General features: G+C 38.6%; 1 protein-coding gene across 1 annotated transcript in view; it reads right to left on the reverse strand.

Moving 5' to 3' along the window:
- LOC101607438 (neuronal acetylcholine receptor subunit alpha-7) overlaps positions 1-22596 on the reverse strand; it is a 117737-nt gene that overhangs the window by 52560 nt on the left and 42581 nt on the right. Inside the window, exon 3 of the mRNA XM_045144860.1 lies at positions 3298-3342. Within this exon, the coding sequence (XP_045000795.1) occupies positions 3298-3342 (45 nt within the window). The remainder of the gene's footprint in view (positions 1-3297; positions 3343-22596) is intronic.

The following is a 22596-nucleotide window of genomic DNA, read 5'->3' on the forward strand; positions in this document are numbered from 1 at the left end:
GGTTTCATTTTTTCAACTATAGCTAATCAGTGCTTGCGGCAGGTAAGGCAACAGTTTAACACTAGAAAGAGGAACAAGCACAGCCCATGCTAGTGGGGGAAAGAGAGAGGCCCGAAGACAAGAAGCACATAGATGAATGGAAATAAGCTATATCAGAAGATGAGATGTGTTTTGAAAGGAAAGATGAAGCTAAGCAAAGTGAAAAATAGTGTGGGCTTGAAGGTACTCACTGGCAAAACAATAGCCTAATATATTTAAGGCCCTAGCTTCCCCTCCCCAAAAGTGAAAATAAGTTAGGAAGGGGAAATAGAGTAGACTGAAGATAGCAGGAAATTATTTGTGAAGAAGTAACTAAAAAGATGATGTGAATATCAGTAGAAAGTGACAGAGTCTAACAAGTGGATCTCTGAAGAAAGAGAGCTTTCTCTTCAAGAACAGTGTCATGCTATGTCACTGAGATTTATTCTTGGATGATGTGTATGTCACTAGCATCAAGACAGTAGGCAGCAGAGCGAGGAAGCAGTGGGCATAAGAAATGGGAAGGAAATGAGGGTCCCAGGCTGGGAGGAAGCCTTGAAGGTGACATCAAGGGCTTCATTCTTACACTGCCTCAAAGAGCAGAACCTCCAAAGAAATCAGTACTAGGAAGGCAAATGACTAAAGCTTCATTTTTCATGAATCATTCTGGCTGCCATGTTAGGAACAGGCACCTGATTAGAGGAGTGAGAACTAAAGAGGAAGGCTAGCTAGAAGACACCAGAGTAATGGAGGTGAAGCAAGTACAGAACAGGACAGAAACAATGGGTTACTACACCACAATTAGACCCTCGATCTGCCAGAATTTGTTAGTGGGTCACATGTGAAAGTCAAGAATTCAAGGTAATTCTTAGGTCTTTGAACTGGTCAGATAGGTGCCCATTCATGCAGAGGAAGAAGTAAAAGAACCACCCATATACACAACTATGATATTGAGGACAGAGAGTGGTATGTTATATTGAGGCTTTTAGCAGGCACCAGGAAATAGGAATTGTGCCCTGAAGGAAGGAGCCAGTCTTCCAGGGGGCACCCATCATATATCTGAGCCAAAAGGAGGGAAGTGAAATTTTGGCAGGTAGGCTGTGAATGCTGTGACTCCTGCAGGGTGTTTTCCCAGAGACTCCACACTATTATTGTCAGTAGCTTGATAGCTCAGCAAGGGATCTCATGTGTAGCTAAATGCACCTTGGAGACACCAGCAGAAGCTCTGCACACACCTGTTTCCTATCTCTTATAACCACCTGGGAATATCCTCTTTTACTACTCTCTCAACATTGCTAAGAAGGAAACACTTCCCTTAAATTATCTATTATCTGGGGCCACTGATCAAAGCGTCAAATCAATGTGTATGAATAACCTTTAAAATTGAATGACAAATAGTTTAAAAGGTCAGATGGGTTTTTGAAGTCCCCTCATTTTTTTTCTTTGCTTTCAACCAAACAAAGAAATTAGTCAAGTTGTTGGCTGATACATTTGATGCAAACAACATTATTCTTGGTGGATAACCAGGAAGAAGTTCAAAGAACTGAGTAACATTACTTTAAGATGATGTTCGTCATTACCAACTCCACAAGCTCCTGCATCTGTTAATAAAACATATACAGAACTGATGGTTGCAATGACACCATCCTCTAGTTTCTATAAATGAAAATTCCACCATGAATGCATGAATTAACTTTACATAAAGCACCATGTTTGACACAGACACAGATTTCTAGTTAGAAAGTTTTTAATAATTATATATGTTAAGGTTTGTAATTTATATCACCCTATTGAGTTATTATCCAATACTAGCAACCTTTAAACCAATCCAGAAGAAAATGCTTTTGTTTGTTTTTAGAAGTAGGGTTTCAGTCTAGTCCAGACTGACTTGAAACTCACTATGTAGTCTCAAGATGGCTTCAAACTCATGGTGATCCTCCTACCTTTGCCTCCCAAGTGGTGGGATTAAAGGTGTATGCCACCACGCCCAGCCATATGAAAAATTTTAATGCTTACTGTCGTTTGAAGGAGTAATGTTATTTAAGTACATACCTTTGAAAAAACAAAGGTAGTTAATAAAAAACTTTCAAATATATAATTATTTTGCAATACAACAAAATCCTAAATAAAAAGTGGACAGAAATGCAGGTTTATGCCAGGTATGGTGGTGCTCACCTATACTTTCAGTGCAGGAGGTGAGAGGACTGGACATTCAAGGCCACACACTAAGGCTCTGTCTCTCACATAGAAAAGAAAGATGGAAAAGAAGCAAAAGAGGGAAAACAGAGGGAGAAGAGGGGAGAGGAAGCAAAAAAAAGCAAACAAACAACAACAACAAAAAAAAAAAAAAACAAGAAATTCGGACACAAAGAGCCAAACAGACTATGTAAAAAGATCTGAGAGCTAAAGGAGAGTTTGTTTATACGGTTTTGAAATCAATGACATTAGGCATAAAACTGCTGTGTTATGAAGACTCTACCTAAGATAGAGACTGACAATTTCATGTTTCAATTTCAATGCTTACACTTTAATGGAACTTACATCATCTGCAATTAGATTTACATTACAAGCAAAGATGCCTTATCCAAAAATACCTGTGAACATAATTGCTTCAGAGTTTAGAGTATTCTGTATTTTGTACAGATTTTATCAATTGAACATCCCTAATCTGAAAATCCCTAATCAAAAACCTGAAAATCCAAAGTCTAAAACATTTTGAGTGTTATTTGGGCAATCAAAATGTTTGATATTTAACATTTCCTATTGTGGGTATTCAAATTAGGGTTATGCAACCTGTATATGCTTTTAAGGTTCTTACAGGAGTCATTAGAACATAGGCTTTGGCTAAGGAACTCTCAGCTGGACTCAATATGCAGCTCTAGAGGTATGACAGGCAGAACAGATGCTGCTGAGCTAGGGAGTAGCTCTGGTACAGGCTGTGGACATTTGAATGTACCTGTACCAGGTACCCTGTACCGGACTACTTGACTTGCATGAAATGTTTTTGAAATGCTCCCAAACCATTCATCAGTACAACACAAGTAAGCACTGATCCCAGCTGCTTGTCAGTTTTGAATTCTCAGGTTCATCTGACAGGAATATATAAATTGGCAATCTGTACTGTGATCCCTCTAGCATGCATGGTTTCCCAGTATGGGGTCAGGAGTGCTAGACTTGGATTTGCTCACAGAATTTTTGCTCCCAATGCAAACAGAGTACATGCATGTCAAGCGAGTGTAGGTAGGCCCATGGCAAAGACACACCACAGGCTTAACTTACCATTTGGAGCCAAATGTTGGTGGTTAAAACTTGGTTCTTCTCATCCTGAAAAAAATAAAAAATAAAAAAAGATAGCATAAATATGGCTTCTGTGCTTTACAAAAGAAGGAGCTAAGTAATTATTATTTTTTCCACTCTGGATACATACTTTATTCTATGGTAGAGACAGTATACTTAATTAAATTAATTACAGATACTTATCAGAATGTTGATTTACTTTTACACAATCCTCTTGTCACATGTGTTGAAATTTACCTGCAACTTGGAAGAACAAATGTATATAGAATCAGTAATAATTTTGGAATCTATAGGTTGAACTTATTTCCATGCTTCTAAACCATTTTTTCTCACCTTATAGGCTTTTAATGTCATATACATATGACTTCCCCTTTTAAAAATTTTCACTAACATATTCATTCTGGAAATTACACAGTGAATGAAAGGTACCCATGTCTAGAGATCCCAAATGGGGTATCTGGGAAAACCATGAAAAGATGAGAAGAAGGAAACTTTAAAGAGCTCCTGCCCTGTGGGGAGCTAGAGGAGATAAAGTGCACATGTGGCGGCGAAGGGCTAGTGCTCTCTCACTATGCACAGATCTGACTACTGGGAATACTATTGTGTGGGGAAATTAGAATGCACTGAGCACTTCCAAATCTATGCCTACAGCCTCCCCTGGAGTTAAGCTTTCCTATTTATTCTGAAGTAATACACATTTATTATACAGCACTTACAAAAGGCAGCAAAACAGAGAGAAGAAAATTAAAACCAGGTAGACCTAACATACATAAATGATGCCTGCCAAAGACTTGGTGATGCATCTTTTCCTTTTATTTTGGCGTTTGTGTGTGTACGCATGCATGTGCATGCACACATGTATGAAGATTCATGTGTGTATATGTGGGTGTGTATGTGTGTGCATATAAATGCTCGAGTTTCACACTGAGCTGCTTCCTCAGTTGTTCTTCATCTTATTATTGAGATATGGTCTGTTATTTTATCTTGGGGCTCATTGATTTTGTAGTCTAGAAGCCATTTAGCCCTGGGGATTCCCTGTCTCTGCCTCCCCTGTGCTGTGATTACAGGTAGCTGCTACACCCATCTGGTAATTATATAAGTGCTGGGGATCCAAACTCTCAATCTCATGCTTTTGTGGCAAGTGCTTTAGTCTACAAGCCATCTCTCTAGGCTTCAGATTTCTCATTTTATACTCCCCCAAGAAAGAGGCAGGGCTCCATGTCAAGTTGTCTGCCATGTACTGAGAGCACTTTGTGGGTCATGGTTGTGCGGTAGCCCTGTGTGGGTCTGTGTTGTCCTTCCTCTTCCTCTATCAGGCAAAAATCTATCAGACCTTTGTCACACTCATGAGGTGAATCTTTTTGGTCAGTAAACAGAATTTAAAGGATGAGGTGACTTTACAAATGAGTCACTTATACTTGCATCTTTCCGACTTCATTTTTCTACTTCTCCAAAATATCTGAGTATGAAGTCTCACAGGGTGCCAAGGCCATGTACTAGCAGGGTGCTCAGGAGAGTGTATCAACTATGGCTACCTGTAAACACTGAGCATCTGCTAGAGTTTGGATCTTAAGTCTCCCCCCAAAGCCCATTCTTTTACATGGCCCCCACTTTGGCATACTGGGAGGCACTAAACCTTGACGAGTTTGAGTTGAGTGGGAGGTAATTAGGTGATAGGGAACATGCCCTTAACCAAGATTGGACATAACAGACCTACCTCTTCTCTATGGCTTCCTGTTCAGGAGACAGAAGCTTCTCCCTGACACATGTTCCCAACATGATATGTGATTTACTACATGCGCAAACAGGAGGACAATTAATAACATATTGAGATTTTGAAAACTGTGGAACAAAGCAAACCTTTCCTCTTCATAATCTAATCCTCTCAGACATTTGTTATAGCAATAGAAAGCTGATTAGCATTCTACTCACAGGGTAGTCTTGTCAATCCAGGCTTTCCATCTGGCAGGCAACCAGCCCTTTATCACAGCTGGTCAATCACAGCTGGAACCCAGTAGGATCCAACACAAAAACAATGTTCAAGGAGACAATCAAGCAAACTTTTCTCAGTACTTACACTGAGAATGCCATCTATCAATTTCGGGATCTCAATTCCAACCTAAAGGACTCTGAAAATTAGCAACTGATTCTCTCCAGGGAAATTAAGAACTCCTATGAAGATTTGCCAAGCAGTGGAGACCCTAAATTCCTGTATCAAGCCTGGTTCACTGATGGACACTCACCACAAATATAACCCTGGTGGAGAGCTCAAGGTATGGTCAGTAGGCAGGAATACAAAGGAGAAGTGAATGTTGTGTCCTATGAAAATTAAAATGCAGCACACATATAAGGAGTTGACAGTGACGGTTTGAAGCATACGTGCCCCCATATCCAATCGCTCTTCTGCTTGGTACCATGAGAATGAGATAGGCAGGTTTGGGTAATAACAGGAGGGAAGCTTGGGCTATTTATTAAGGAACATGTTATGATGCTACAGACGGTCACAGGCCAGGATCTGTGTACAAAATAAGCTGCAGTTTGAACAAAGGAAGAAGTGAATATATGTTTTCTAAAATAAAATGTGCTGGGATATTTTAGTGACAGACAGTTACAGAGATAATCCTTCTCCAGGCTCCATACTAAGCAAATATTCCCTGACAGGGCCACATGTTTTAATCACACATGTTCCAGTTCAATCTCCAGTATTACTGGGAAACACAGTAAGTTCTTCAGGACATACATCTGCTGCCTCAACTTATTAAGTAGCTTTTGTTTTTAATAGACTCAGAACCAGCAAGTTATCCCTTTATGTGTCTTTTCTTCTTTTAATTGCATTTATGTCTTCCTCTCATGAGAGAGAGGCTTCTGTGGTTTGGGAGCTCAATTACTACCACTCTAATTAAAAGGATTTCTTCTTTCCAGAATTTGAACAGACCCCTCATTAGAGTTACACTGAATTTTTGCAATGTGTAGCAGCATGGGACAGAAGCATGGCTTTTTAAACTGTAATCGACAAGCAGCAGCCAGCCACCACCTGGCAGTACAGCAATGCCAGACGACAAGCCCTGCACCAGGCTCCAGAGGAAGCTGGTAGGAGAGGCTGCCACTCTCCATATAGATCCCCCCCCAATCCCATCAGGCATCACCATTGGCCAGGTGATACAATTTCCATCTATCTTCCCTCCCACTTTATGCAGCTTCCCGTCCTATGCATGCACATGTATGTTTACAGGTATATATATATATACAATATGTGTTTTGCTGGCTTGCATCTTCCTGACCATAAAAATACCCAACTCATCCTCTCCTAAACACACTGCACAGAGGATTAGGTCACAAGCCCCAAGTACAATGCACAAGACATTTCTACAAGTCATGGTGCAGCAAAGTTCACATTCATTCAACCATTTTTCATTGAACACTTCTTACTGCATGCAGTAAGTTGGTGCAATGTAGTCAGAGGGAAGTGAACATAAGATGGGCTGGGGTTGGACTTGCAATTATAATAATGACACATCCATGCAAACTGTGATACAACTCATGGAGGAAAGCAACAAGGCACTTCAGAGAAGGAGGTGGAAGATGGACCATTTCAAAATGACAGGAGCAGGAACAGAGACACTGGGTTGAGCCTATGCTTTCACACACTGTGATCAGATGACACTATGTGGATCCTCTCACTTCCAACATGCATACCTCCCAGTCTTCAGCCTCTGTTGCTTGATCCCAACTGACAGCCTTGCTTGTCAAGGCTATATCCAGGTGATCCTGTCTCTAGGCTTTCTGCAGCTAGGACCACAGGTAAAGGCCAGTGTCTGGTGGCTTCAGGCTCCTGTAAATTGGAGCCTGGGGTCAACCTCTCCAACCACAAAGGTAAAGTGGCATAAGTGAACAGGCAAGGACATTTTCTCCTGCAAGACAATGACTACTAAAAGGTAAACCCCCCTTTCTTCCCAGGCTGCTCCATAAGCAGGCCAGAGTAATGCCTCCTATCCCGCTTTTCAAGCCACTGTCCTTCTACAGTCCTGAAATTGCCTTCAGTTTCTCTGGGTCCTATGTTGTCTCCTGGAAACTGGAAGAACAGCTACATGCAAGTGTCTCCCAGAGCCAGTGCCATCCAATCAGTACAGCTGCTTGCCTACAGAGCTCTCCTGAAAGACACTCCTGTCTGCCTAGGGGACAAGTTACCCTGCACCAATAGGCCTGACCTTCCTCATTCTCTTTGAATCTGGGCACTTTGGTGAAGAATACACTTTGATTTATGTGAACATATCTTTAAAAATCAATCTTTCTAAATAATGGTGCCTCTAACTTACAGTGCAACTCCCAATGTTGCAAAATGTGCTATCTTGCATTTCTACAGCAATTATTTTTTATGCAAGTTATGGGGAGACATTATTCAACAGCATTTTATAGGACTCTCATTGCTTTTTTATTTTTGGTGGATGCTGAGAGAAGAATCTCAGAGCAATAGATCTAGCCTTGTCAAATCCTTGTTTGCAGGAAAGATCATTGGATAATATAAATTCATATTTAGTTAGCATTCTATAACAAACATGAACTATGTTATCTAATTTGGACTTATATCAACTATATTTTATTCTAGTTTTGAGGACAATAAACTGAAGGTTTCTGATTTTGTCTGAGTCAGTAACATACTAGGTCTAGAAAAATTCATGTCCAGAATAGGAAATAAACACCTACAAACTGATCAGAAAAGAACAAAAAAAATGGAGAAAATCAAGAGGAAAACAGACAAAAGTTACACAATTTTCACAGATGATCTAATATCTGAACATAATGCAGTTAACCCTTTAAATGTTTGTTTTGATCTGGGTGTGGTGGTGCATGCCCTTAATCCCAGCACTTGGCAGGCAGAAATAGCAGGATCACTGAGTTGAAGCCATCCTGAGATTACATAGTGTATTCTAGGTCACTGTGGGCTAGAGTGAAACCCTACCTCAAAAAAAAAAAAAAAATTTAAATTTGTTTTGTCTGTCAGTCTGTCTGCTTTTCTCTCTTCTCTCCCTCCTTCTCTCTCTGTCTCTGTCTCTCTCTCTTACATACACACACACACACACACACACACACACACACACACACACACCTGTGTATACTTTATTCCCACTTAGGTCTTGTGACAACCCAGCAAAGTGTACCATTTTTCATTATACCTCCAAATGAAAATTATGGACCTCCAAATAATTTTTATGTCTCTGTTCTGTTTAAATGCATATATTTCCTGTATGATCAAAGGGAATGGTAACGAACAAATATGTCAATTTTGGAACAAAGCAAATCTTGAAGTCACACAGTTAAATGTAGAAGCTGAATGACACACACACAAGTTTCAACACTCTGGAGTCTGAAACAAAAAGGTCATGAGTTGGAGGGCAGCTTGTGCTATACAGTATAGCCCTGCTATCTATCTATCATATATCTATCTATCATCTATCTACCTATCATCTATTAATATATCTATTTATTTAATCCATATATCACAAAGCTCATATCTCTTTAGCTATATTCTGAATGAGATTATCTTGACCTAAAAATGTATACTTTGATTAGAATAATGGAAAATAGTTTTGTTTCACATTTGGTATTTGAAATGGACAGAAGTTATAAAGTGAAATCTGAGAGCCTCTGGGTTTTTGAGATGCCTTCAGAAGATTGGTAAGGTTAAAACTTTTTAATAAGCATCATACATTATTTCTCTCTTCCCCTCCTTCTCTTCCCATGGAACTCCACAAGGTTATGAGACATAGCAGACCTGTGGTAAGCTGAGTGCAGAAGCACACAAATCTTTTACTAAGCCAGTCACTAAAAGGTTGGCAAAACTACACATAATGCTCCCTCTCACTCAATATGTTATGTGTTGGAAACAAACAGCTATTTTCCATAAAGTATTAGTTAATACAATGGGGTTATTATAATGAATCAATGGAGTGTAAAATTATCTTGTAGCTTTTAATTTTAACCTGATAAATATTAAAAGCATATATAGCACATGTATACGAAACCCGAGAGTAGGGTCACAAAATTATTAAGAGAGTAATGAGTCCTTAATAGTGAAGGACTGAGGACCACTTTCATAGACCATTATTCCCAACCTGCCCTGGTTTTTATATCTGGGGGTCCAGCTTGTACAGGGCACTTCCCTGTCCCTACAATGACTGACTTATTCTCTCACCTTGAATACCCACAAACCTATGAGGAATACAAGCATTTCCCACTGAGGAGGGCCCTCAGGGTAATGGGGCCATGAAGGAGTGAAATGATGGTACTAACATATAATGTGTCCATACAACTTTCTATTTAATAAAAAAAATCTGGGCGTCAGCAGCTGCCCTGGGCTCTCATACACACTGGCTGAGTAGATCCAAGGGGACATTGACTTCTTCTAAGGCAGCTTCTTATTTGCAAACCAAGAGTGGTTTGCCAAGAATGCAACAGGTAGCCCCCCAAAAGCTGCCAGAATCCCTATGCCACGCCCCATAGTACAGTTACCAAAAGAAAGTCTTTCTAGCACAAAAGTACAGAAAACCTAGAGGACTGGTACAAACTGACAATATCTCCTTTCCCTAATACAGCTGAAGTTGAGAGTGGCTTTACTCTCACTGAAATTAAGGTTTAGGAATTAAGTAACTAGAAGCAACCGTTTTATTTTCATAATGAGTTAATCATTATTCTGTGACAGATGAGTACAGGGATGTCAATCATTTCCCAAGGAGTTTGACACAACTTCCTCCAAACCTCAGCCACAAACTTCCTTCCAACCAGCTTTCCTCCATGGTAGAGACTTTCTCCAGGGAGCATCACCATTTCCCTACTAAAGTTCTGGAAAACTCGTTATGCACGATATGCTCATTACTAATGGCATGGATAAATCCTGAGAAATGGAAGAAATAAACTACATTGTAGTTCCTAAAACCCAGATCACAAAGAACCAGAGAATGGAGGTCCTATGCAGAGCTCCCAGAGGCAGACTGAAGTTTCCCAGAGTGACTGCAAGTTCTTTGAATCTATTTCTAAATCCCGGAGTTAATCCTACACGACTCTACAATGCTAGTTTTAGTAGTTATGAAAAAGTAAAAGCTTAGGGGATTTTTTAAAAATCAAAACAAAATCCAACACAGATTTCTCATGTCTCCCAACAAGTTAGTGAATTCCATGCTGTTATCATCCAAGGAAAGCAAACTGAAGCTGGATGACGAGGTTGACTCCTGTAGGCAGGATAAATTCCAGATGAGCAGGTCTCCTGAGAGTAGGGTCTGGAGCTGGGTAATGCTTTCCTTGTGAATCCCACTGAGAATGACATCCCCAAAGGGGATAAGCTGCCTGCATGTGTAGAAACAAGAGAGCTCTCCTGGGAAAGCGTCTCCATCTCTTGCCTTAGGCATTCATCCTTCTCAGGAAGCCAGATGGATTCAAGGATACCCTTCCAACTATAGCACATATACTCCTTTCTGTAGGAGAATGACAGTGATCACTGGTGTTACTGACAAACAGGAAGATAGCTCTAAGTCAGCAAAGCTGAGGGCAATGGAGATAGGACAATTTTAGAGTGAAGGGAGAGAAATAGAGTCCCTCCGTGCTTAGACTATGAACCTAGCTGATTGGCACATGCATTTCCTATGCTGTGTATAACAAACATAACTCTCAGATCTGCAGCTAAGTCAGACCTTCATAGATGACTTAGATAAGAGATGCGTATAGTTTTAGTATCAGATATCAGGCTATTCCAAGGAATCTGTCATTGACACATGTCCCAGAAATGAACTTGAGAAGAAGGAATACCAACCAAGAAGATGAACAGGAAGTAGAAAAGGTATGTTAATAAATTTATTTTCTACTTATTCAATATCTTTTAAAAATGCCTATTTCTTTTTCCTTTTCATTTAGAAGTGCTAGAGACGGAACTTAGGGTCGCTTTCATGTTAAGCAAGTGTCTACCACAGAATTATATCCTCAAACCTCTTGTTTAATTTTTTATTTTGAGACAGGATCTTACTTAGTTGCCCAGACTGATCTTGAACACACTGTATAGCCCAGGCGGCCTTGAACATGTAATGTTCCTATCTCTGTATCAAGTAGCTAGAATCACAGGCCACCAGCATCACTTATTTTTAAGCAAGATATAAAAACATAAAAATTGTCCATGATGTTTCCATATGTTATGTGTATACATTATACAATATTTAAATCAGGTTAAATATATCTATCTCATCAAACAGTTTTCATTTATGTCTGGTGAAAACATTTAAACCCTTACCTGTAGCTTTCAAAAAATGTACAGTTCACTAATGGTAGTCATTCAGCCATACAGGTCAAAACCAAAACTTTAACCCTGTCTAACTCTAACTCAAGACCTGTTGCTCAAGCTTGACTCACTGTTCTCTCACCCTAGAAGCAAGATTTAGAAGCCAAAATTTCTCCTGCCTCTTGTTACTTGATGTTTTAATATTTCTACAAATAATATAGAATTATTAGTTTAATAAACCAAGTGAAAATAAATCAAAACCCAAATAGGGAAAGAATGGCAATAAAACAATCACTAGAAATTATAATACTGAAAATGAATTTCTGAACAAATATAAGGCAGGAATAAATTGAATATGAAAGCTGAATGATAGCTTTATGAACATAATTGAAGAAATGAATAAATTATACACACACACACACACACACACACACACACACACACAGAAATGACACTTAAAAAGTGGTACTTCCCCTTCCCCACTCCCAGTGAAGAAAGAAAGACAAGCAGGAAGTCACAACTAACACACACACACACACACAAAGTGAAGTATGGGAAAGACCAAACAAGAAGTGCCTGCCTTTCAGGGGCTCTTAATATTATATAACTCAATAAAGTCTTGGATTAAATTAAACATAATTTTAAAAATCAAGTAAACAAAATGATATAAAGAAATGAGAGGGAAAATAGAAGATCTAAATAAATAAACTAAGAACTCAAATAACATTTACATAGTTAATAAATTAGAAACAAAACGAAAAAAAAAACCAGAAGCAGCTAAAAAATGGGTTAGTGACATGATGACAAGACATGAAGCAATCATGGTTTATGCAGAGAAAAAACAGAAAATAGGTCCTTTAGACAGGGAGCCTGAGATAGAGGTGAAATCAAGGCAACACATGGGAGCAGGCTTGGAAAACACAGACTCTGGAATGAGGCGGAATTTTCCAGAATGATAAATAGGGCACCTGCCTATGAAGCTAGCAGAGAAGCTGACTCCATAAGACAAATATTCACAGTCCTGTTACAAAATACTTACTAAGGCTACATGAAATCAAAAGATGTTTTAAATGCAAATCTAATCCCATCAGAGCCAGGAAAAAGTCAACAGCAAAATTCAAGAGAAACTTTACAATAAGAGCATTACAAGAGCTTGAACTGACATTGTGACAGACTGCTGAGGCACAGGAGCCACCACCATGCAGTTCAGGCCCAGCTTGGCAGGAGACTGTAGAAGTTAGGGTGAGATTCCCTCACACTGTGCCTCACCTCCACATGCACCTTTGTGATCCCAAGATCTTTAAGAAAACATTGGCAGAAGATAAATCAAGTTTGTCGACTTCCGGTTAAGATGGTGGCTTAGGAACCTTACCAAAGCAGCCTAGTGGGGAAAAAGCCAAAGAATACCCAAGAAAATACACACTTTTACTAAAAAAGTGAGGTGTATAACAAATTAAAATGGCAGCAGAGAAGTAGGAGAGATCCAGGCCACCCAGAGCCCACACAGGCAGGCCTAAGTGGCTCCAGCTCCAGCTCTGGCATTGGCAGCGCTGGCTCTGGCAGCAGCAGCAGCACCTCCAGCAGCAGATCCAACAGCGGCAGTGCCAAGTCTGTGGGGCCACAGCTGACAGGCTCGGCTTGCCCCACAGGAAAACCCAGTGCCCAGCTCCAGAAAACAGAACAGTGGTCCAGCGATCCAGCCAGCCTATTTGAACCCACAGGGCACCAAAGAGGGACACGTAACGGAGACCAAATTCATCCAAAAAGGTAACTGGGATTGTACCAGGGAAGGGTCTCACTTGGTCACAAGCTGACTTGGAACCCTCAGCAGACCAGAAATCTTAACATCTTTGTTGATAGAGGATCTGGTTGTTATAATACCTATTCTTGCATAAATACTTGCTGCTGTCTTTCATTGAACGTGTACATTGTTTAGTTATATTTTAGAATCTATCTGTATTTTGTTCGACTCATCCTACTTGAATACTCCTATAGCAGGGAAACTCAACCCCTAGGAAAACCTTTGTAGATACTCTGAGAGTCTTAAGAGCCACACCTAACATCTTAAGCTCCTACCCTGAAGATATATAACATCAGATCAATTGATACAGCTAAGAATACACAGCTTGCTAGAAAATCAAAGCATTAACTTAATCCAAGATGCAAAAATATATACATAATAACACAAGAAACACTAAAAACCAAGACAATGTAAATCCACCAAAAAGTATTAAATGCATCAGAGATGACTTCCAGTGAGAACAAGTTGGAGGAAATGCCTGAGAAAGATTTCACAAGAATGACTGTAAATATGTTCAAAGAAGTCAAAGAACAAATCAAAGGAATCAAGGAGGAAATAAAAGGAATCAAAGAAGAACAGGACACCAATTTAATGAAACAAAGAAGTCAATACAAGACATAAATAAAGAAATAAATTTAATAAAGAAAAACCAGTCAGAATTACTAGCAATGAAGAGCACAGTTAATGAAATAAAAAACCCTGTAGAAAATCTCATCAGTAGAATGGATGAAGGAGAGGACAGAATATCTAAACTAGAAGACCAGGAGGCAGATCTAATACAGTCAAACAGAGAGAAAGACAAACTAATAGAAAAGTATGAATGGGAATTTCAAGATATTCAGGACACTATGAAAAGATCAAACATAAGAATTCAAGGCATAGTAGAAGGAGAAGAATTTCACTCCAAAGGCATAGTAGGCATCCTCAACAAAATCATAGAAGAAAACTTCCCCCAAATACAGATACACGAAGCCTTTAGAACCCCAGCCAGATAAAACCTGGAAAGAACCTCACCTCGCCATATTATAATCAAACTATCAAACACACAATCCAAACAAAAATATTGAAAGCAGTTAGAGAGAAAAATCAAGTTACCTACAAAAAGGCAAGCCCATCAGGATTACAACAGATTACTCAACACAAACTTTAAAAGCCAGAGGGCTTGGAGTGATATACTCCAAATTTGGAAAGATAACAGCTGTAACCCAAGGTTACTTTATCCTGAAAAGCTATCCATTCAAATAGATGGAGAAAGAAGGATATTCCATGACAAAAGCAGGCTAAAGAAGTATTTGAAGACAGAACCAGCTTTACAGAAAATATTTGAAAGAATCCTCCATGCTGAAGAAAAAGAAAAGCACACATATAAGGAAATGGGAAAAAACAAACAATACTCAAATACTAGTTAACACAACAGAGCAAAGGTAGAACCGGAACTACAAAAAATATGGCAAACATAAATACACACCTTTTTTTTTAACTGGGTTAAAAAGCAGGATCCTACAATTTGTTGTCTCCAATAAACTCACCTTTCTACAAAGGATGACTTTTTCTTAGGGTGAAAGGTTGGAAAACAGTGTGTCAAGCAAATGGGCCTAGAAAACAAGCAGGGGTTACTATCCTAATATCTGACAAGGTAGACTTCAGTCCAACATTAGTCAAGAAAGATAAGGAAAGTCACTTTATATTGATTAAGGGCACACTCCAACAGGAGGACATTACAATCCTAAACATATATGCACCTAACATGGGTGCTCTCAAATTCATCAAACAAATGCTATTAGAACTAAGGTCACAGATAACACCAAAAACAGTGGGAGTGGGGGATTTCGACACCCCACTTTCATCAATTGACAGGTCATCCCAGAAAAAAATAAACAGGGAGGCATCTGGACTAAATGAGACAACAGAAGTAATAGACCTAACAGATATATACAGGACATTTCATCCAAATGCTGCAGAATATACAATCTTTTCAGCAGACATGGAACATTCTCTAAAATAGACCATATATTAGGACACAAAGCAAATCTTAACAAATATAGGAAAATTGAAATAATTCCTTGCATTCTAACTGACCACAATGGAATCAAACTACAAATCAATAGCAAGAAAAGCTATAAAGAATACACAAAATCATGGAAACTAAACAATACACTACTAAATGATGAATGGGTCAGTGACGAAATCAAGAAGGAAATCAAAAATTCATAGTACTCAAACAATAATGAGAACAAAACATACCAATATCTCTTGGAAACAATAAAGGCAGTCCTAAAAGGTAAATTTATAGCTTTTAGTGCCTACATTAAGAAATTATAAAGGTCGCAAGTAAATGACCTATTGCTTCACCTTAAAGCCTTGGAAAAACAAGAACAAGGCAAACCAAAAATCAGTAGATGGGAAGAAATAATAAACATTAGCACTGAAATTAATGATATAGAAACAAAAAATCAATCCAAAGAATCAATGAAACAAAGAGTTGGTTCTTTGAAAGGACAAACAAGATTGATAGACCCTTAGAAAATCTGACCAAAAAAAAAGAGAGAAGATGCACAAATTAATAAAACTAGAGATGAAAAAGGCAACATCACAACAGACACCAAAGAAATTCAAAAAATCATAGGGACATACAATGAAAACATATACTCCACAAAGTATGAAAATCTGAAAGAAATGGATGATTTCCTTGATTTATATGACCTATCTAAATTAAATCAAGATGAGATTAATCACTTAAATAGACCTATAACAAGTATGGAGATCTGAGCAGTTATCAAAAATCTCCCAAACAAAAAAAAGTCCTGGCCCAGATGGATTCACTGCTGAATTTTACCAGACCTCCAGGGAAGAACTAACACCATTGCTTCTTAAGCTTTTCCATCAAATAGAAAAAGAAGGAATCCTACCAAACTCCTTCTCGAAGCCAGCATCACCCTGATACCAAAACCAGGCTAAGATAGAACAAAAAAAGAAAATTACAGACCAATCTCTCTCATGAACACAGATACAAAAATTCTCAACAAAATATTGGCAAACAGAATACAAGAATATATCAGAAAGATCATTCACCCGGACCAAGTAGGCTTTACACCAGAGAGGCAGGCATGGTTCAACAGATGCAAATCAATAAATGTAATACATTATATAAATGGACTGAAGGACAAAAATCATATGATCATCTCATTAGACACAGAAAATGCATTTGACAAAGTCCAACATCCCTTCTGACAAAAGTCCTACAGAGACTGGGAATAGATGTATCATATCTCAGTATAATAAAGGCTATTTATGACAAGCCTAGAGCCAACATATTATTAACTGGGGAAAAATTAGATGCTTTTCCACTAAAATCAGGAAAAAGACAAGGGTGTCCACTGTCCCCACTTTTATTTAATATAGTACTGGAAGTTTTAGCCATAGCAATAAGGCAAGAGACACACATAAAAGGGATACAAATTGGAAAGGAAGAGATCAAGTTATCATTATTTGCAGATGACATGATTCTATATAGAAAGGATCCTAGAGACTCTACCAGAAAACTGTTAGAGCTGATAAACACTGACAGCCACATAGCAGGATACAAAATAAATACACAGAATTCAGTAGCATTCCTATATGCTAACACACAGAGAATGAAATCAGAGAATCATTCCTATTCACAATTGCATCAAAGAAAATGAAACACCTTGGAATAAACCTAACCAAGGAATAAGAAATCAAACAAGGCAATTAAAAAATGGGCTATGGAACTAAATAGAGAGTTCTAAAGAGAAGAAATATGAATGGCTTATAAGCATCTAGAAAAATTTCTACATCCCTAGTCATCAGGGAAATACAAATTAAAACTACACTGAGATTCCATCTCACTCCTATCAGATTGGCTACCTTCATGAAAACAAATGACCATAAATGCTGGTGAAGATGTGGAAAAAGAGGAACCCTTCTACACTGTTGGTAGAAATGCAATCTGGCCCAGCCACTGTGGAAATCAGTGTGGAGGTTTCTAAGACAGCTAAAAATCGATCTACCATATGACCCAGCTATAGCACTCTTAGGCATATATCCTAAGAACTCATCTCATTACCTTAGAGATACTTGCTAAACCATGTTTATTGCTGCTCAATTCACAATAGCTGAGAAATGGAACCAGCCTATTTGTTCCTCAACTGATGAGTGGATAATGAAGATGTGGCACATTTATACAATGGAGTTCTACTCAGCGGTAAAGAAAAATGAAGTTATGAAATTTGCAGGAAAGTGGATGGATCTGGAAAGGATTATACTAGGTGAGGTAATCCAGGCCCATAAAGCCAAGCACCGCATGTTCTCCCTCACATGTGGATCCTAGCTACAGATGATTGGGCTTCTGTATGAGAAGGAAAAATATCAGTAGCATAGGCCAGTAAGTTAAAAAGGAGATATAAAGGTGGGCTGGAGAGATGGCTTAGCAGTTAAGCACTTGCCTGTGAAGCCTCAGGACCCCGGTTCGAGGCTCGATTCCCCAGGACCCATGTTAGCCAGAAGGGGGCGCACACATCTGGAGTTCATTTGCAGTGGCTGGAAGCCCTGGCACGTCCATTCTCTCTTTCTCTCTGCCTGTTTCTCTCTCTGTCACTCTCAAATAAATAAGAATAAACAAAAACATTTTAAGAAAAGGAGATATAAAGGGAAGAGAAAGGAATGGAGGAGGTACTTAATAGGTTGGTATTGTTTTATGTAAGTAGAAGAATAGATTAACATGGGTGAAAAGTCCCAAAATGAGGTCAGGGGAAGAGATTGAGTAAAGGAAACATGGAGGGAGGGCTACTCAAAATCTGAGACAATGCAAACAAATCACATAGAATCCTCCAGTTTTGGACAATGGAACACTCAGGAGCCATAGATTGTGTTAGAAAATTTTCAGTGCCAGGGATGGGATACCTCCAGTGTGTTCTTGGTCAGGGAGGTCCCTGATGCCCCCAAAACATTATGTACCATTGCCAAGGCCCTTGATTTCCCACCAGGAATAGATGGTAAGACCCTATTGCTGAAGACTCCACATACTTGAGCTGCAAGGCCACTGAGAAATCCTGCTGGAATTGAGCTGATAAGCTCCTCCGTTTAGACCAGCTGACAGAAAACTGGAAGAAGACCTTGTACATGTAGTTCAATGGGACAAAGAGATACCACCAGTGAAGACGCTCAACAGTGGACACTGCAAGCCTTATAATTGGCCAGCCAGGCCAAATGACCCAATGGGTGCAATAGTGGCACGTCTGTCATGGTAGATACCAACTGCCTTCCAATTGGACTGGAGATCTGCTCCATGGTAGGGAGGGCAACACATCCCTGATACTGAAAACTTAAAACAGGTGTAGTCATGATCCCTAGGGGTGTAATACTGCTGATGTCTGGAAAAATGTATATAGTATGCTTATCAAACTGCCCAGTAAGCACTTCTCTTAATATTTATAGCCTTATATTAATGCTACTCTCACTTTGAGTAGAGAATCTTCTCTTTTCAGATGGTAGTGGCCTTGGGATGACTCAGAAGGTATCATAGTGCTAGAAAGAAGTGACTGGAGAACTGAGTAACATCTCTATCACACCTTCCAAGGCTCAGGGTCTAATGCGGAAGAGGTGGCAGAAAGAATGTAAGAGCCAAAGGAAGGGTAGGACTCCTTACAACGTTCTTCCTCCAGACATAAAATTGCCTGGATATTCATGACTTTATAGTGCCTGACACTACCTACACAATACCATCATAAGAGGAGGAAAAGATCATGACATCAAAAGTCAAAAAGAGACTCATTGAGATGGGGAGTGGATATGATGGAGAATGGAGTTTCAAAGGAGTAAGTGGGGGAGGGAGGGTATCACCATGGGGTATTTTTTATAATCATGGAAGTTGTTAATAAAAAAATAAAAATAAACAAGTTTGTTTACTTCTGTGTGGACTGAAAGTAGAGAAACAGAAGATACTATAATCCTGAGAAGGGTGACTTTCCTCCTGATGAAGACTTTTAATGTGAGCCATCTTGCATATCTTGAAATTCTACAAGCCATGGAAATAGCATCAAAACAGACCCAGAGCAGTGAAACATGGAGGCACCAGACAGAAGCAGCAAACAATCCAAACAAAAGAAGAAACAAAAATATCTCTGCACTGGAGAGATAAGTCAGTGGTTAAAGGTGCTTGCTTGCAAAGCCATATTACCTCGGTTCTATTCCTCAGTACCCACGTAAAGCCAGCTGCACAAACAAACTTCTGGAGTTGGTTTGCAGTGCCATGGGGTCCCATACTCACTATGTCTCTCTCACTCTCAAATAAACAAATTACTGTTTTGAAAAATCTTTGCCTGAAACACAATTTTATGCCCTTCTGATGCTAAATATAAAATATGTCTAGTAAAAACTTTTCCACAATCAAGGTACTAATAAAAAAAAAAGACAAGGAAAAGTCAGGAAAAATTAATTCCCCAAAATTCAAAGAAGACAATATCAGAAATCTATGAAAACTCCCTCATAAGTAAGGTGCAGAATTCCAGGTCAGCAGGAACAAATCCCCAAAAATTCATCCTAGAGAACTATGAATAAATGTGATTAACATGATTACATTATGTCAAAATATCACAAATATAAAAGACTATATGGGGGAAAGGGCATTAAAAAAAGAAGAGAAAAAATTACTAACTGAAATAAAAGCTCAATGGATGAGTTAGACAGTGGGTTAGGAAAGGCAGCATTAATAGCTGAAGACAAAACTGGAATACTAGCCTATTCAGAATAGGAGGGAGATGAAAACTATTCACTTTCAAGAGACAAGAAGGGTACAATGGAAGGATTCAGTATACATATAAAATAGAAGCTGGAGGAGGACATGTAAAGAAGGAGTGAGAGATTTCTAAAACTGGCTAATTAATGCTCAGATCAAGAAAGTTCTGGGCTGGAGAGATGGCTTAGTGGTTAAGCGCTCGCCTGTGAAGCCTAAAGACCCCGGTTCGAGGCTCGGTTCCCCAGATCCCACGTTAGCCAGATGCACAAGGGGGCGCATGCGTCTGGAGTTCGTTTGCAGAGGCTGGAAGCCCTGGCGCACCCATTCTCTCTCTCTCTCCCTCTATCTAGCTTTCTCTCTGTCTCTGTCGCTCTCAAATAAATAAATAAAATATTTAAAAAAAAAGAAAGTTCTATGTCCTGGGTCAAAGAAAAGCTATAGAATATCTTCAGTCTGTTTGATGGTTTTCTGGTAAGTTTCAGAGTGATTCATGGTAAGCTTGTTGCATGTCAGAGCTAAAAGAAAAAATAATATTCTTTATAAGGTTTTAAATTCATCTATGGTAAAATATTAAAAACTCTACAGTAATTAAGTCATAATGTGTCCATAAGCTATATAAAATGTGAATCTATGCAACTAATATTAAATATATGAGACCCTAAGTTTGGTGGTAAATTTTTTCTATGCAAGACATACTGATAGGTTGGACTCTATTAAATTTAAAAGCTGCTCTGTGGAAGAAATTGCTACTAGAATGGAAAGAGCAATGAAAGACTGGGAGGAATTATTGCAAAACACATCTCTGCTAAAGGACTTGCATCCAAACAGCAAAGGGGAAAAAAGTCAACATTAAGAAAGCAAACTAAAAGATAATGTCAAAAGATATGAACAGATACCTTGAAACAAAGAATGCATACCGACAGAAATAACCAATAAGCATATGAAAGTATGTCCCATATCCATATCATGGAAGAAGTACAAATTTAAACAGTAAGATATTATTACTCATCTGTAGGAATGACTAAACTTTTAAAAATGAAAATATAAATAAATTGCTAGAAGGATACAGAAAAGCAGAAATTCTGATTCATTTGGTGGAAATGCAAACTGGTAAGCCACTTTGGAAGACAGTTTAGTGATTTCTTTTTCTTTTCTTTTATTATTTTTTTAAAAAAAATAATCTACTATTCCCATTGCTCTACCAATTATATAACCAGCTATTTACCCAATGACTCAAAAATGTTTACTTACACAAAAGCCTGCATATGAATTTCTATGGTAGCTTTATTCATCATCACAAAAATTGTAGGTAACCAAGGTGAATGGATGAATAAAACATGTTATATAATGAATTATATTATTTAGGGAAAAATATGCTATCAAGCCATAAAAGATATAGATGGATCTTAATTGCATATTGCTAAGGGAAAGATTCCAGGATGAGAAGGCTGCCTAGAATATGGTTGCAATGACAGCACATATTGTAAAAGGCAAAACTGCAGAGATTTATAAATATCAGCAGTTGTTTAGTATACAGTGAGGATGAAGAATTGGAGCACTGAGAACTTCTAAAAGTCTGTATAATGCAATAATAGTGAAAACAAGACATTAAACTTTTGTCAAAACTCATAGAACTTTATAATGCAATGTAAACCCAAATGTATGCAAAATATTTAGGAGACAAAGGGATCCAGGATGGAATACAAAATATGACCAAAGGAGCTAAATATGAAACAATAATACGACAAAGGTGAGAGTGTAGATTCTGGTTCTGAGACAACCTGTAGTCTGTAAAGAACTCCCCATAAGCATTGTACTCTAGTTGATGAAGCTGATTACCACAGAAAGAAGTAAGGGCTATCATCCTGAAACTTCTATACAAACATGTGCTGGATGAAGCAATTGGGTGAACAGGTGGCAATGAGAGTCAGGCATTTCATTGCTGGAGGAGAAAGAGGTTAGGATGATATATCCTGTAATGGAGTAGAGTTTCCCATGTAAGGATGGATGCACACTTAGTATAATAAAGATATAGCATGTTAATTGCAGAATCATTAATGTGTATATATGCATGCAAATTCATGCATGTATGTTTGTATATGTATGTAGATGCATGGGTCCTTAGACACACATGGATCTTTTTCTTTTTTAAAAAACAATTTTTGGGGTTGTTTATTTTTATTTATTTGAGAGTGACAGAGAGAGAAAGAGACAGATAGACAAAGAGAATGGGCATGCCAGGGCCTCCAGCCACTACAAATGAACTCCAGACACGTGCACCTCCTTGTGCATCTGGCTAATGTGGGTCCTAGGGAATCGAGCCTCAAATCCAGGTCCTTAGGCTTCACAGGCAAGCACTTAACCACTAAACCATCTCCCCAGCCCCTGGATCTTTTTCTTTATCAGCTTAGAGAGCCTAGAAATGAGGACATCTCAGTATAGTACCAAGAACTTGAATTT

The sequence above is a fragment of the Jaculus jaculus genome, chromosome 3 (assembly GCF_020740685.1).
Source record: "Jaculus jaculus isolate mJacJac1 chromosome 3, mJacJac1.mat.Y.cur, whole genome shotgun sequence".
Lineage (NCBI taxonomy): Eukaryota > Metazoa > Chordata > Mammalia > Rodentia > Dipodidae > Jaculus > Jaculus jaculus.